This window comes from Carassius gibelio, chromosome B7 (genome assembly GCF_023724105.1).
Source record: "Carassius gibelio isolate Cgi1373 ecotype wild population from Czech Republic chromosome B7, carGib1.2-hapl.c, whole genome shotgun sequence".
NCBI classification, from domain to species: Eukaryota; Metazoa; Chordata; class Actinopteri; order Cypriniformes; family Cyprinidae; genus Carassius; species Carassius gibelio.
In genome coordinates, this window is record NC_068402.1 from 2320186 (window position 1) to 2336626 (window position 16441).

General features: G+C 40.9%; 3 protein-coding genes across 13 annotated transcripts in view; all 3 read left to right on the forward strand.

The window, feature by feature from the left end:
- Positions 1-111: 111 nt before the first annotated feature.
- emc4 (ER membrane protein complex subunit 4) lies at positions 112-2322 on the forward strand. 2 transcript variants are annotated; one of them, XM_052561830.1, is made up of 6 exons: positions 112-294; positions 611-713; positions 785-902; positions 1613-1766; positions 1860-2020; positions 2104-2322. In XM_052561830.1, the coding sequence occupies exons 2-6, from the start codon at positions 619-621 to the stop codon at positions 2137-2139; spliced, it is 564 nt and encodes a 187-aa protein (XP_052417790.1). In that variant the 5' UTR covers positions 112-294; positions 611-618; the 3' UTR covers positions 2140-2322. The 2 variants fall into 2 exon arrangements, with proteins under 2 accessions (XP_052417790.1, XP_052417791.1); XM_052561831.1 differs by having other exon boundaries at positions 114-294; positions 788-902.
- Positions 2323-3011: 689 nt separating this feature from the next.
- LOC127962242 (lysophospholipid acyltransferase LPCAT4) overlaps positions 3012-16441 on the forward strand; it is a 75095-nt gene continuing 61665 nt past the window's right edge. For 2 of the 7 annotated variants that reach the window (XR_008154538.1, XR_008154537.1), the window contains exons 1-13: positions 3026-3407; positions 4372-4735; positions 5071-5183; positions 5296-5356; positions 5850-5908; positions 5998-6032; positions 6117-6171; positions 6253-6335; positions 6745-6870; positions 6947-7100; positions 7816-7908; positions 8083-8218; positions 8769-9069. Coding sequence is in view for 5 of the 7 variants with exons in the window: in XM_052561784.1 (XP_052417744.1) it covers positions 3336-3407; positions 4372-4735; positions 5071-5183; positions 5296-5356; positions 5850-5908; positions 5998-6032; positions 6117-6171; positions 6253-6335; positions 6745-6870; positions 6947-7100; positions 7816-7908; positions 8083-8218; positions 8769-8932 (1515 nt within the window). In the remaining 2 variants the exon portion in view is untranslated. Of the gene's footprint in view, positions 3408-4371; positions 4736-5070; positions 5184-5295; positions 5357-5849; positions 5909-5997; positions 6033-6116; positions 6172-6252; positions 6336-6744; positions 6871-6946; positions 7101-7815; positions 7909-8082; positions 8219-8768; positions 9548-16441 lie in introns of those variants that run through there. The other 5 variants (XM_052561784.1, XM_052561785.1, XM_052561782.1 and 2 more) reach the window with 5 other exon arrangements.
- Positions 9953-16441, forward strand: part of LOC127962282 (H/ACA ribonucleoprotein complex subunit 3) — a 78904-nt gene continuing 72415 nt past the window's right edge. Inside the window, exons 1-2 of one of the 4 annotated variants that reach the window (XR_008154540.1) lie at positions 9953-10152; positions 10655-10848. Coding sequence is in view for 3 of the 4 variants with exons in the window: in XM_052561838.1 (XP_052417798.1) it covers positions 10099-10152; positions 10655-10795 (195 nt within the window). In the remaining variant the exon portion in view is untranslated. Of the gene's footprint in view, positions 10153-10654; positions 11108-16441 lie in introns of those variants that run through there. The other 3 variants (XM_052561838.1, XM_052561837.1, XM_052561836.1) reach the window with 3 other exon arrangements.

The window sequence follows — 16441 nt, forward strand, 5'->3', positions numbered from 1 at the left end:
TAAATATAAATTACTATTAAAAATAATAATTTACGGATTTATTGGGTGTTTATCGCTGATCGCGATATTTATTTTAGGTCTAGCTCTCTGACGTCATATGCTGGGGACGGAAGTGCGGTCCGCGTGACGTCATCTGCAGGTTCCTGAGTGTCAGCAGAGCAGCAGCAGCGCTTTTGGTGTTGCGTTATTGTTCTATTTAACCGTTAAACCTCAGTTAATCCGATCATTTACTGCATTAGACGAGCATTACTCGTCCTTCTCGCTGATTAACGGCTGATCGAAGCGCGTCGAACGGTGAGGCGATCAGACACACAAATATAACTCATTAATCAGCGAACAGGACTAATTCACTCTGTTTTTAAATATCTGGAGTGCAGAAACCGATTGCATGTATAAATGTGTGTGCAGATGTTAGGTTTTCATCCCTGAATCATTACAGTTAAAGAAAAGTCAAACTGGATTGAGAAAGCGTCCGTTCTGTCCATGTTTACAGATTCACTGTCAGACATAACGACAGAAACCTGACAAACCGAGATAATTAAACAAGCTGAGTTTTATTTGATTATTAAGACACTTTGTTTAAGAATAACTCTGATGTGTTTGTGTTCAGCTGCAGCGATGACGTCACCGGGGGGCGGGGCTCTGGCCACGAGGGGCGGGGCCACGGTCAGGAGGATGAAGTGGTCTCTGGAGCTGAGTGTGGGCAACAGCAGGTGCTGCATCACATCTGTCCTCATTAACCTCGTCAGCATGCCTCGCTGACGGTCTTCTCTGTGTTTCACAGCAGGAGCCGCGGTGACCGGCAGAGCAAGGACGGAGACGTCATGTATCCGGTGGGATACTCGGATAAACCGGTGCCGGACACCAGTGTGCAGGAGGCCGACCGCAACCTGGTGGAGAAGGTGATGCTCCAACCCTCTGATATAGATCACTAAACCATCTCCACACTTCACCAGACGGAAAACAAAACAGTTTGTTTCCCAAGAGTCCTCATGAGCTATACACACAACTCCATTCTGATATCTGTTCATATAACAGAGTAAATGAAACATCACACTCATCACATGTATATTTTCTGTTCTTTTATGTTGTATTATTTGTATGTTGTTGTTTTCCTGCCTCGGGACTACAGGTGAAAATTAGCATTTACAGTCTGTACAGAAATGTTAGATTGTTCATTAATGTGCATTGTCCCGAACAAATAAATAAATAAATAAATAAAATACAGTATAGAGCACACAGTTTAATCACTATTTAATAAACATTCACAAAAAAAACTTTTTTAACTACCATCACTTTACAAAAAAAGCAAGTATGTCTAAGATTAGCATCATGGACACTCAACATGCATTGGGTTTTAAATAATACAAACAAATAGCTGTTTTTAACTTAATTGTCAATTGAAGTACTACTTTTTCAAATATTCGTATTGAATAGAATAATTCAATTAATGGAAATAAATGGTTTATAGTTTGGAGGTGAATACTGTCAAAAATCCCTTGAAAATATTAAATAATAAAAATGTTACTGGACTTAAATATAAGTGCATTTGTTTAATGTAAACTGCTCTGATTGTGTGTGTGTCTCTCTCTCTCTCCGTGTGTGTGTGTAGAGGTGCTGGGACGTGGCGCTGGGTCCGCTCAAGCAGATTCCCATGAACCTCTTCATCATGTACATGTCTGGAAACACCATCTCCATCTTCCCCATCATGATGGTGTGTATGATGGCCTGGAGACCCATCCAAGCGCTCATGTCCATGTCAGCCAGTGAGTAACACACACACACACACGTACACATACACACGTCCTCATCGTGAACGACACGCTCTCATACGTGTGTGTGTGTGTGTGTGTGTGAAGCGTTTAAGCTGTTGGAGAGCTCCAGTCAGCAGTGGCTGCAGGGTCTGGTGTATCTGATCGGGAATCTGCTGGGATCTGCTCTGGCCGTCTACAAGTGTCAATCAATGGGGCTCCTCCCGACGCACTCGTCTGATTGGCTGGCGTTCATAGAGCCGCCTCAGGTGCGTGAATAATTCATGAGCTGGTGTTTGTGTGTGCTTTCACGTTCCTCTCACTCACTCCTTTGTGTTTGTCTTCTACACAGAGACTGGAGATCATGGGCGGAGGGATGGTCATGTGACGTGCTCTCACAAACACACACACACACACTCTCTCTCTCTTTTTCTCTCACACACACTGTGTATTTAGGAAGAACGTTTTAACCCCACTTATGCTGATAATTAAGTTATACTAATGGTTTTTGGTGATGCTGAAGTGTTTTGTTCTGTGAGTTGCTTCAAATTAATAAATTTGTTTAACATTTTGCTGCGTTGGAGTGGAAATATATGGAAATGACTTTTTACACACTTCATTAAATATTCATCATAAATGTTTAGATTAAATGTATATTTAATGACATCTCACTTTCATTTCACCTCTAATGCAAACATGAAAACAATAAGAATGTTTATTTGAAATTATGTTTACAAACATGCCTGGGTAATATTTAATCTCAAATTTAAATGCAAAACATTTTGGGCTGCATCTGTAAGTTCATTAGTTTAATTTAGACAAAAAAAGAAAGAAAACACAGATTCATTTTTGACTTCTCAAAGATTTGTTTCTTTGCCTGTCACACACATAGCACAGTAATTAAAGTAGCAGATTCTTACGAAAAATGACCACGCATAAAACATAAATTAACTGCGTATTAAATATGAAAATGTAAGTTCTGAGGAAGTAAAAAGGACGCTGAATGGAGAAGTGGGCGGGGTCAAGTTGATTGATGGTTGTATGTTTAGTGGGCGGGACTCCGTGTGTAATATTGTTTCTTTATCAACGTAAAGCTGCAGTCCATAACTTTTTATGTAAAAAATTTACAGTATTTTCAATTATTATTATAATTATACGCAAGTAAACATTGAATCCATTTATTTTTTGCAACAAGTGTTTATATTCGGAATATTTTAGACTGGCTCGAGTACCTTCGTTATTCGTCATAGACATAAACAGAGAAGTAGCTCCGGCTTCAGTGTTCTTCCGCGGGACGCGCGCAGTTCTGTTTATTAACCGCTAGAGCGCCAGAAGTCACACACTTTTATTGTAAGATCTGTGAGTGTGTGTGCTGACCTTCCCCTTTTCCGGAGGTCAGGCGCTTTCGAGTTTCGTTTTACATCAGTATTTTCACCAGATGGGGTTGGGTTCGTCTCACACCAATACTCTTGAAGTTTTCTCTTAGTATCACCGCCATCTTAACTTTTTGTTCCCTCGTTTATTTGGGATCTTGCGCACTTTTCTTCGCCGTTCTCGTTCACCAGGCTGTGATTAATTCCGGTGATGATGAGGAAGACACAGACTCCGCACCCGTTCGTTCATGAAGTGAGACTGACAGCAGCTCGACGGATTCAGGTGAGATCAGCGCTCATCTCCACGCGCTCGCTGCGTGACTGACAGACGCACGTGCGTCCCCCAATGTTTGGCGGTCATCACCATGGTAACAGAAGTGTCTGCCCATACCGTGCAGCTGTCGCTAAAGCAGTTGTTTCTACAGTAAAACTGTATAAATATGATATTATGTCAGCCATTCAGTGTGAAAGGATCGGCGATTAGTCAAAAAACTGAGCTTGTTTGTTTGTAATAACACTGAGGACATCAGTGAACTGAACAGGGCTACAGTAACGCTTAATGTAACGCTGTAACGGGAGCACCGCGGTATTTTACCTCGCGTTTTTCAAACTTTTAACTAACGTTACAAATAAAACCAAAAAACCACGGCTGCTATAATTTAACCAAATTACCCATGGTTCTGCCACACTAGATGTAGTTAACCAAAGTATTTGTAGTAAAATTGGAAATCAATATACCAAAGTTAAGTTACTATAATAAATCATGGTTGATTTTAGTCCTGTCGAATGATCAATGCTATTAATAATATGTTTTTGTTCACATAATATACTGTGTATATTTATCGTGTTTATATATAAATACACACACACTATGTTTAAATGTGTGTTTATAAGGAGTATTTAGGAGGAAACCGTGAAAGCTTTCGAGTATGTTGAAGTTTAAAAATAAATTGAAATCTTATTTTCTTACCTGTGCTTTTTAAACCTTGTATGTTAAGTTATCTTTTTATTTTACTGATGTTATTCTTTATTTAATTTTATTGTATTGCATTATTAGACCATACAATGGTCAACTACTAAACTTCTTCTCCAGCACTAGAGCATGGGATAAACACTGGAGTAGAGCGCCACCTGCTGTTAAAGTCTAAGCGCAGAACGGATTCTGCATTGACTACATGTGGATCATCGAGGGCCGCTAATGTGCACTAGATAGAAATGCTCCTTGAGTCTCTTTCTTGGTCTCGTAGGGGATGATTCTGGGCTTGGTTCTGTTTCCTGTGCGCATCACCCTGGCCTCGCTCTTCTTCCTGCTCATGTGGCCCGTGGCTCGCCTGCGATTGGTCGGTCTGTCGGCGGCGGAGAGGGCGGAGCCTGTGCGGGGCTGGCGCTGGTGGCTCTTCCAGCACATCATGCTCTTCCTCAGCCGCGCTGCCTTCTTCTCCTTGGGCTTCCTGCGGATCAGGGTCAAAGGTTGTCAGGCGGGACTGAAGGAGGCGCCGGTGTTGGTCGTAGCTCCTCACAGTGGGTTCCTGGACATGCTGGTGCTGTGTGTGACCGGTCTGCCAACCGTGGTGTCACGAGCGGAGAACTGCAGACTCCCCATCATCGGAGGTGAGCTCCAGACTACTGCTGGTCCCTCGACTTCTATACGAAGATCTCCACTTTCGTAAACTAAAGCTTAAGAGGTTTTAAATCTGTAAAGTCATGGCATTAAATGACTGCAAAAGGAATTTAGTTTGTAGGAAATTAAGCGAGTTTATGTTTAACAGGAAATCAAATACCTGTTGACCTGTCCATTAGCAGATACTGGTTTGGGTTTAATCATAAATTCGCTTAGGTTTGATGTCTGCAGTGATGTAGTGCTGAAGGGACACTAACAGAAGATGTGTGAGTGAGCTGCTGAGGATGTGTGTGATCTCGAACCCTGAGTCTCTGTGTGTGTTCAGCGCTGCTGGAGTTCAACCAGGCGCTGATCGTGAGTCGAAAAGATCCCCAGTCCAGGAGAACGTGTGTGTCTCAGATCTGTGAGAGAGTCGGCTCCGACGCCCGCTGGCCTCAGGTATCAACACACACACATCACACACACACACACACCCTGTGTAACACGTGTCAGCTGGTGTGTCTCATCCTGTACAGTTTGATCTCATTCTGTTCTTCATTTCTCTCGGCAGATGCTCATGTTTCCTGAAGGAACAACGACTAACGGACGAGCGCTGATCAAATTCAAACCTGGTACAACACACACACACACACATACACACACACACACACACACACACGCTCAAATTGATGAAAAGTGGGAGTAAAGACATTTATAATGTTACAAAAGATTTCTGTTTCAAATAAATGCTGTTCATCTGTGAATCCTGAAAAATAAAATGCATCCCAGTTTCCACAGAAATATTGAGCAGCACAACTGTGTTCAACATTGATAATAATCAGAAATGTTTCTTGAGCAGTAAATGATCATATTATTCTGATTTCTGAAGATCATGTGACACTGAAGACTGGAGGAATGATGCTGAAAATACAGCGGAGCATCACAGAAATACATTACACTTTAACAGAGATTCACTCAGAAAACAGATGATTTACATTAGAATAATATTTCACTATTTACTGTATTTTGCTATGGCCTTGGTGAGCAGCAGAGACTTCCTCCAGAAACAGAAGCAGGTGTGTGTCCGTGTGTTTGTAAGCTCATGTCTGTGTTGTGATTGGACAGGGGCGTTTGTGGCCGGCGTTCCCGTGCAGCCCGTCCTGCTCCACTATCCTGGAGAGCCGGTGAGTCACCACACACACACACACACCGCTATGATCTCGATTCATCAGAAACACTGATCAGACGGATCGCTCTTTAACTGTGTGTGCAGGACACGGTTCGCTGGACCTGGAGAGGCCTGACATGGTGAGCAGCGGTTGTTCTTCTCTTGATGATTGACCGTGATGCAGCTGTTCTTCTGAATACAGCTGTGTGTGTTTGGATCTGCAGGCTCGGCGCTCTGTGGCACACCACGTCTCAGATCTACACCAGCGTCACTGTGGAGGTTGATTGACATGAGCCACAGCCAATCACGTCCTGCGAGTAGAATCACACAGTAATCCTGCTCTGCTCTGATTGGTTGCAGTTCCTGCCCGTGTACACGCCGTCGCAGGACGAGAAGCAGAGCCCAGAGTTATACGCAGAGAACGTACAGAAGCTGATGGCCCAGTAAGTCATGTGAAAAACAGTCTTACTAGTAATAAAACTCGAACTAAGTGTATGTAGTCATAACAAAAACACACTAAAAATTCAAATACAAAATTCATTTATATACTCTTTCTGAACCATTTTTTTTTTCTCCGATTTTAATTTTTTTAATTTTGTAAGTTTGTTTTTTACCTGTTAATTTGAGTTTGTCATTTTAGTTCTTCATCATTTTAGAGCTGTTCGTTAGCATATTTACAGTAGTTGTAGTTTATTTGAACTCCTGTTTTCTGATAATGTCATGTTAAACACAGCACTTCATCTGCCGGAAACATAATAACAGGTTTGAGACTGATTTCTGACTGAAATGACACACATGTTTTGCTGTATTAATGTGAGTTGTATCTGGTGTGGCCTGTTGTTTTCTTCGTAGAGCTCTGCGTGTTCCTGCCACTGATTACGTGATGGAGGGTCGGTGTCCTGTTCAGAAGCTGGGAAACCTCTCGCTTCCCCTGGAGCCTCCGGCACACGACACACTCCGACTGCTCCGTGAACACGGGTGAGTGTGTGTGTGAGAGAGAGAGTGTGTAGTTCCTCTCCACCTGTTGGTCTCACACTCTTTGGTTCTTCTCCAGTCTCTCTCGAACTCATGTGGAGGCTGTGATGAATCATGTGATTGACAGCTGTCACTCAGGCCAGAGCTCCATGGTAACGGCCGATCACCTGACCGCTCTTCTGGGGCTGAAGGACAGAAAGACGGCGGTGAAGATCTGCTCGCTTTACTCAAAGGTAACACAGTGTGAGAATCTGTTCATCATTTATTACCCTCTTGAACCCGCGTTGCAAACACAGATCCTTAGGTGCAAATATGACCTTAAAATAATAGTGTCATAAAAGTACTGTATTCAAATACACTGCAGTCATAAGATGGCTTGGAGAGATAAACACTCTGGTTTAAAGGGACAGTACACCCAAAAAATAAAAAATAAAGTTCAAATCAATTACTCTCCATCAAGATTTTCTAAACCTGTATGAGTTTCTTCCTTTGAACACAAAAGACATTTTAAAGAATATCAGTAACCAAATAATGATGGTAGCCATTGGCTTCAATAGTATGGAGAACCCCCCCCCCCCCCCCATGAAAGTCAATTCTCTGTACTGTCAACGTTCTTTAAAACATCTTCTTAATTTTATCGTTATTCGCTGAAATGCGCACAAAAATTGGTGCATTTGGTTATAAGCCAATAAATGGAGTCATTCAAACATAAGACTGACCAGCTGTATTGTTGTCACTAATATCAGAGATGTTTCCTCTCATGTGTGAATGTACCTGATAAACCAGCAGTTGTGTTTTTGTGTGTGCTGCCGTTTTAGTTCAAAAGCAAAATAATTAGCTACTTCCAAATAATTTGTTAACATTTACAAGCACACAAGACACTTGTATCAATCTGAGCAGGAAACCGCAGATCTGTGTATTTGTGTTGAAGTGAGTGTGTGTTTGCAGGACGATACGGTGGATCTGAGGCAGATCTGTCTGAGTGTTTCAGCTGTTTCTGAGTTCAGGAGTCTGGAGTCTCTCATACACACTGCCTTCAAGGTGAGAGAGTGTGTGTGTGTCAGAGTGTGTGTGTGTGTGTGATGTTTTTATATACATATGCACTCAGATGCTTGTTTGAGAGTGAAGCGCAGCACGGTGTTCATTTACACACAAGCAGCTCATGATAACAGTGTCTTCAGTGTAAATGCTGCTCTGATCCGTGTGTGTTGTCAGTGGTTCGATGCAGACCAGGACGGGTTGTTGAGCGCAGATGATCTGTCTGTCCTGATGGGGGCGCTGGTGGGTGTCCCTCAGCACTCGATCACAGAGATGTACACGGCGCTGACCACCAGGGGGCGACCCACTGAAGGTAAAAACCACTGCGTTTGAGCCGAGGTGTGCGATATTTACCATCTACAATGATATTATTATAGTTGTTTTAACTATATGTGAGCTGAAATGATCAGGTTTGTTACTCATTTTGCAAAAAATAAACAAAAACATATCACAACATTATGACGTTTGGTTTCTGAACGAATCTGTTGTGGAATTAATCATTTGATCATTTCAAAAGAAACAGCTTTGTTAAACGAATCATTTGAACAAATGACTCAGTGAATCATATTCAGACTTGCTGCCACCTATTGTCATATTTATCTTTGACTAATTTTGAATAATTTAACCAGGCTCTCACCATGAACAATTCATTAGAAGCTGACATGGCCTTAAAGTAAAAAGGAAAAATTCTTAACCCAACCAAGATAAAAGCACAAAAACACAATATGCAAAATATTGTAAAAAAATCCCCCCAAAATATTGAGATGTCATTTGTCGTCAGTATCGCACACTCATTAGTTTGAGCCTATAATGCTAATATTTGACTGTTGTACGCTAATTTATTACGTATTCATCTCCTAAAGCTTCTCTGCAGGACGTATTGACGACGCATCCAGTTTATCGCAGAGTCTTCACCGAGTATCTCCACTCCAGCGGACTCGCAGACGGAAAACACAATGGGATTCCCAACGGAAACACCAGCGGGGTTTATAACCGTTATGGAGCGACCGATACAAAGTCCAACTGAGGTTTCATCGCAATACTGGGACGAACGTCTGAAATATTCAACATCTGTACCCCAAGCCAAGTGTTAGTTCTCGTTCAGTCTGACTGCACATATGTTAACTAGCATGATCTGAGCGTGAGCTGAGAATGTAGTTCGAGGTTACCTTTACGTGATTTCTTTCTTGAGTGTTACTGTTTTCTGCGCTGGGAATTATATTGTGAGAATATAGCACAACTACTACAGATACAGTACAGATGCCTTTATATATAAATATTTTATCATGAAGTCCGAAGGAAATGTTATTAAAATTTTTATATTTTTGTCATTTTAATCTTTGTTTATTGGAAAAACCCACTGTACTGCGAAGGATTTCTGCTGAAGTGTCATATTTTATACTTTAATATATTAACATTCTTAAATGAGGACTTTATTTGGTGTTTTGTTTTTATGGTTTATTAGTGTCAAGTGCTCTTTCATCTTTTCTGAAACGTTTGTCGCTTGTACATTGAGTTTCGGTCACGTCTATTTGCATTCGTTGATACAATTATGTCGTGCGATGAAAATCACAATGTAAATCAACTCTTTTCACGTTAATTTTGATTAAATCAGTTTCTTGTCCAACGATCTTTCGTTTTATATGTTGTCTCTTGTGTTTTTTTATGTTTGTTTGTTTGCATTATTTTCCTTAATCGTATCTGATTTCTTCAGGGTTGTCTGTTTAATACAAATGTTTGTCATTCTCTGGGAGTCGTTGGGAATGTCCGAATCAATTTTGTTGCCTTTTGCACTTCTTTCGTTCATATGATTTCCCAGATTTGGTCTGTTTCTTATCTGGAGATCTTCAGATTTTTATTACGCTCCTGAGAGAGAGAAAATAGACATGTTTCATCAAACAACAAGCCTTCAAGTCTGTTTACACATGAAAGAAAAATCCACAATGATAACTGTTTTAGCAAACACAAGAAGACAAAAAAAAGAAAAAAAATGTTAAATAGGCTTATCATACGTGTTCCTTTAGAAAAACTCAGTTTCCCATCCTCCTTTGCGCGGTGAGTCGCACATCCGGGTTGTTCTAACTTCGCTCGCCGCACGTGGTGTTTTTAGCTGCTGGCTACAGAGTATAAATCTGCTTTCTGCTCGGAAATCACCGAAATAAACTTCACATTCCGGCGTGTGATCAGTTGATCATGTTCCTGCAGTATTATCTGAACGAGCTCGGCGACAGGGTTTATACTCTGAAGGTGAGTTCTAGAACGTTATATACACGTAACATATATAGTATGAGTTTTACACTTCGTGAAATTGTAATGTCAACATTACAACTGTATTATAACGGTAGTATACGTCCAAAGTATTTTATTAGTGTATGAAAGTTTCTTTGGCTGATAAAACCATAGTCAGTAAAATAATAAAATAAAACACCTTTTGTTGGTTCCCAGAATGATCTAATTTGGTTTCAAATACTCAACCGGAAGTGTTCTCTGTCTGTCGGGTGCTACTGTATGATTATCATTGTGATTTAAGCAATAATTAATAACATTAAAGACATATACATTTCGAAAACATAACCCCATGGGTTTTAATAATGAGGGGTATTTTATTGTACAGTTTCTGAAAGATCACTGGGATCTTGAGCATATTTTGGTATTGTTTTGTTGTTATTGTATGCAGCTTCAGCTGTGTAATGAAGAAGTACAGTGTTGAGGCAGGTTTTAAATGAATGATTTCTCTGTTTTTCTGCAGAAAGTGGACCCGAGCGGTCAGCCCAGCAGCTCGGCTCATCCGGCACGCTTCTCACCGGACGACAAGTTCTCCAGACACCGAGTGACCATCAAGAAGCGCTTCGGCCTGCTGCTGACCCAACAGCCCCGACCCGTGCTCTGAGACCATCATCATCATCATCATCATCATCATGATGACCCGTGCTCTGAGACGACCTGTTCCTCTCTAACAGACTGACCATCAGTGCTCTTCACACAGCTCACTCCTCTCGACTGAATCATGTCATGTTTACTCTCTCATCTACAAACACACTGCTATCTCTGTTTATTCAATTAAATACATGTCATAAAATTACACACAGATGTGAGAAATTAATATTTTCAAAATGTATAAACATTGAGTGTTTGATAATGTCTAAATATACAAAAAATGAATGTAATAAGCTATTATGACCAGTAAAACTCTTTACAGCAATTGGACTAGAGCTAAATACATGAAGGCTATGTTTATTAAACACATACGGGCATCTAGTGGTAAAACCATAACATTACAAACACCAAACACTGGTGATCTGATCGTGTGAGGTTGATCCTCCATAAACCTAGAATCTAGAAACATGGGACAAAAGAGTTCTTCAAACTGAGTATTCACGTGTGTGTGTGTGTGTGTGTGAATCAGACGTTTCACCTTACAGGTGGTTTCATTTACTCTATTTTCTAACTCAATAGGCCTATCTCTCAAATGTAACCCATGGTAGAATCACAGCTGTCTCTTTATGAATGACTGGAATATTCTTGTGAAGTGATAAAGACGTGTCCTGGGAGTTTAATATAGTGATCAGGGGTTAGATGCTCTATAGCAGGAATGGGCCAGCATTTGTTCTACTTTATACCAAAGGGGCCAGTTTACTAGTCCACTTCCACACACTTTTTATTGAAGGGATTTAAAGCAGAATTAATGTAGTTTGTTTTTAAAGATTTTATTAACTATACAACTTGTGCAGTTAGTTTAATTGAGAAGGGAAGCTTTGTTGTCAGTTGACAGCAATATCACTCCAACAGATAAACATCTCAACTGCATTAACTGTAAATTTGCATCAAACAAATGTCCAGAGGTCCTATCTTTTATTACAGAACATTCTCAGAACAACATAAGAGGACAGTTAAAAAGGGCTCATTAAAATTAATAAATAGTTATACCAAACGATACCATAAAATAACTGCAGGGTTTTAAAGATCCAATTTAAGAACTTTAAGACCTGCACTTCAGATGTCAGCCTTTAAACAATTTTTAAGAAAAGGGGAGTCAAAAGTATCAATTATTATATTAATTTAAACAGTTAGGCTATTATTAATCAATTATTATATTAAATTACATAAATATATCTTGATTTATTATCAGATCTTTAACAATTAAGTCCATCAGTGGCTCTTTAGCTTATTTAATTGTAGGTTCCCAATGTGATAAATTAGCCCATAGTGTGAAAACAAAAGGAACGGTTGTATCTATATCTACATGAATCTACACTCACGGTTGCTGCAGATGAAATGCTGGGTCTCAGTGTGTCATCTTTAATGGTTTTCTGTGTGGTAGAAAAAGCTTAACGTGCATTAGTACGTTGCATTCATGGCCATTGTGCTTTATTAATAGTATTGTTATTAATAAGGTTATTACTGTTGTCACTGGTCTAGTACATTAAGCCACATTAAGGGTTTTAGAATGTCCCAAAACCTGTGAGAAATATAAGCACTGACTGAGTATTGAGTCTAAATTCAGTAAAACTCTTGTATTATCAGCAGAGCACTACATAAATACAGATAACCTGATTCAGTATCACAGGCTGATGACGTAACAGTTTTATTTAATTTTTTAACATTTGTTTGAGATTAATATATTATGATCAGACAGACCGCTGACTAAATTATACATTTTTGTAATTTTGTTTAAGTTTATTTTTAAATACCAAATGTATTCACGTTTGAGTGCTCCAAGAAATATGGTCCACTTATCTGTTGATCATCATATTTAGAGTCAAATCTTTAAGCTTTTTTTTTCTACAATGCTTGTCTAGCCAATTTATATTAAAGGTGCCATCTGTCATGTCTGACAAAAAAAATCAAGTCATACTCCACATTCCATACCAGATGGGGGCAGTATGCCTCAATAAAGTGAATTGGTCTACTCTAGAGTAACAAACGAGAAACGGCATAGTCTCTATGCTCCGCCCCTATCTTCACAACAACACTACAGCCATAGCCGAAGCCTAAGAGGACGATTTGCCTCCAGAGGAACGTTGGGTGATGTCAAGTGATATTGAAACATGACATCTTCAAGCTACTCCCCTTCACCTTTACCAGTCAATATGTTCCTATTCGTTTTGTTCATATTACATTTTGAGTTGTATATACACATTATTTGAATTAAATTACTTTCTCATCATTGGTTAACATCAAGACAGCTGATCAAAGCTAGCGCCAACCAACGTAACCAGAGCTGCCAACTCTCAAGCATTCACCGTGAGACACACGCAATTGACTCTTTTCACACGCTTTCACGCCACACATCAATTTTCTCACACACAGAAAAACCACGAAGCAAAGAAGACACAGAGACCAACAGACTTGACAGAGCAGGTAACTTATGAAATAAAACAATGGGTAAGTTATAGCTAGCTAATTATCAAATGCAGCTACGGTTAGCCATCGCTAACATTAGCACGTTTATCGAACAGCCTTCGATACATTTCTATGTTATAACTTCCCGAAAACAAATACACAAACATATAAAACTTCTAGCGAAATACTAACAGCATCTTACTTACCAATCCAAAAGAAATGTTGCAAGATCGGAGTCGAACCTCATTTCTTTCAGGTCCATCAGTTGTCTCCAGCGATTAAAAGCAGTGCCGATATTTACTCTGGTTCGGCTCCTTTTCTTATCGGATTTGATTTGTGTTTCCGAGCACGGTTGTTTCCCTGTAGCGGGTGACGCTCTCTTCCCTGAACTGAAATGAACTAGTGGGCTGTACTTTCCACACGATTGACATCAGGTTCAAGTACACGCCCACAAGCCGTGCAAATTATTTGTGTATTGCAGGTTGGCTGGTGATTATGTTGCCCGCATACCGCCTCCCATGGCCGAAACTGGTATTACGACACCTGTCGGGCCGGGGCTAGTAATGCTAATGCTAATTAAGGTTGATATCTCTGCAGCACTATAACTTGACATTTTTTTAATGACATCATCGCCCTTATTTCTTCTCATTCTTTTGATGCGTGTAGGTCATGTTTTGGATATTTTTACCTCAATTTTTGCATATGGCACCTTTAACATCTCCAAAAATAAGTACTTCAGTTGCATTTAAAACGTTTTAATAATTCTTCTAGACTGTCTCTCTCTTTTCTAAAACACGTGTAGTAAATCTTGGGACTTCAACCATGCTAGTTAAAAAATGATCATCTTTCACTTAAGCATAAAAAAAGATATAGGTTAAACCCTGTGAACAAAGTTCTGTTTTAACCACTTTTCAGTATAATTTGAATGTCCTCCAAAAATTCCTCTAGGTTTTACTGTAGGTTCGCAAACAACTTGTGGAGGATTAACAGTTCGAAAGAACAAGTTTTGATGTTGTTCAGAGGAAACACGCACTTGATGTATTTATCATTAGAGTAAAAGTGTCTGGACATCAGAGAGAGTAAAGCAGGTTTGGATGAGTGTGCACCTGCATGACCCTAAGGGGGCAGCAAATACAGAAAACTTTCATTGGGGGGGGGGGTGAAATGCTCGTTTTCACTCAATATCCTGTTAATCTTGAGTACCTATAGAGTAGTACTGCATCCTTCATAACTCCAAAAAGTCTTTAGTTTTATTATATTTATAAGAGAAAGTTAGTCTGTACCGTTTTTTCCCGGAAAAACATGAGCGGCTGGAGGCGTGACGTGTGGGCGGAGCTAAAGAATCACGAGCGCGAGTAAGCTTTTGCATTGAGAGCGTTTGGAAGCTGTGACATTACCGTGAGAAAAAAAACATCCAAAACAAACCATGGCTAACAGTAAGATTCAGCGTATATTTATGATCCAGAATCAGATCCAGAGGCTGAAATTTAACAAGAGCAGCATCAGCAACGACGTCTCTATGTGGTATGTATTGAAGCTATATATATTTGCTTAGCGGTTTTGGAAAATTTCCACTTTATGTCGTCTTTTTCTTTTTTTTTTTTTTTTTTAAGGTGTACATGTGGAAAGTGCAGTTTGATGACAACATCATATATTGTTTACTTGATATGCTTACACGCCGATAGCTAAGTTAACAACACAGAGATATTTGAAGCAGTTCTACCCACCGCCTGCGGTTCCAACACACGATCGTGACCCTTTTTCGTTGCAACTGCATTATCCTTAAGAAATAAACGATACGCAAATCCGGCATCAAACTGGGCCTTGTTTGTAAAACAAGCATCTTCGAAATGCAGGGAACAAACAAAAACACTTGCACAACTCCGTTGATGCTCTGTAAAAATAAACTCCGTCCACTGGTCCCTTAATGCTGTTTCTCTTTTGGTAATCTGTGCAGGGTTGTCTTGCCCTGGCAACCAAAAACACACTTCTTTTGTGACTTCTTTTTCGGTCTCTCAGTCTGTAAAACGAGTGACAGGTGGGAAAGAATCAGCTCGTGATCTGCACAACCCCGCCACGATCAGCGCTGATTGCCCAGACCACCAGCTACAGAACACACAGGACAACACAGACCCCAGGGGAAGCCGTGAAGGCACCCTGCAACGTGACAGTACCCCCCACCAGAAGACTCACCATGATGCTGATGAAATTAATCAATGAAAGTGTGATCCAGAATATTGCGAGCCGGAATCCAGCATCTCTCCTCCAGACCATAGCCCTCCCAGTCTACCAGGGTTTGATCTTTGAAACATGGAAAACCAGAGTAGACAACCAGACTCTCTGACCACACACTTAAAGTGGGGGCTTAGTACAGTGACTGTCCGCAGTCGCCTTATTCCTCTCGCCAGTCCGAGTGAGGGCTTCTCTGGCGATCCTCCAAGTAAGGAGGAATCTCTGAATAAATGCATGCGTGGAAGGAACAACAGCATTGGATTCTTGAGAGAGGAAATAAAGGTGGCTGGTAGCCTTAACAGCACTGGAAGGGAGACAAACCCGTAGATCAGACAGGGAAGGAGTTATGCACATACTCTACCATGGTCAACCTAGAACTCCAAGATGACGGTTCAGCAGATGACACACAGCACAGAACACTCTCCAAATCCTGGTTGGCACGCTTTGCCTGACCATTAGTTTGCAGTCGTTCCCAGCTGTCGACAGAACTCTGTCCAAAACCTAGACACAAACTGGGGTACCCTGTCAGAAACCACATTCACCGGGAGGCCATGAATACAGAAAATGTGATCTACGACAATAGTCGCTGTCTCCCTCGCTGACTGAAATTTGGGGAGGGGAATAAAATCGACTGCCTTTTGAGAACCTGTCCACCACAGTGAGAACTACCATCTTGCCAATAGACGGAGGCAAGCCTGTCGAGCATCCCGTGCCACGGACGGCCACCAAAACCGCTGCTTGATTAACCTACAAGTATGAGTTGCTCCAGGGAGGCAAGCTAGACTAGAAGAGTGGCCCCACTGTAGTATGCCAGTTCGGACTGACTCATGCACAGAGAGCAGATCCTCTGGACATCCTGCGGAAAATAAGCGCCGCGTAGTGCCGTGCGGACCTTAGACTTCACCCCCCCCCCCCCGGGCGACCTCAGCCACAACCCGTTCGGGATGTAGAATGGCCACGG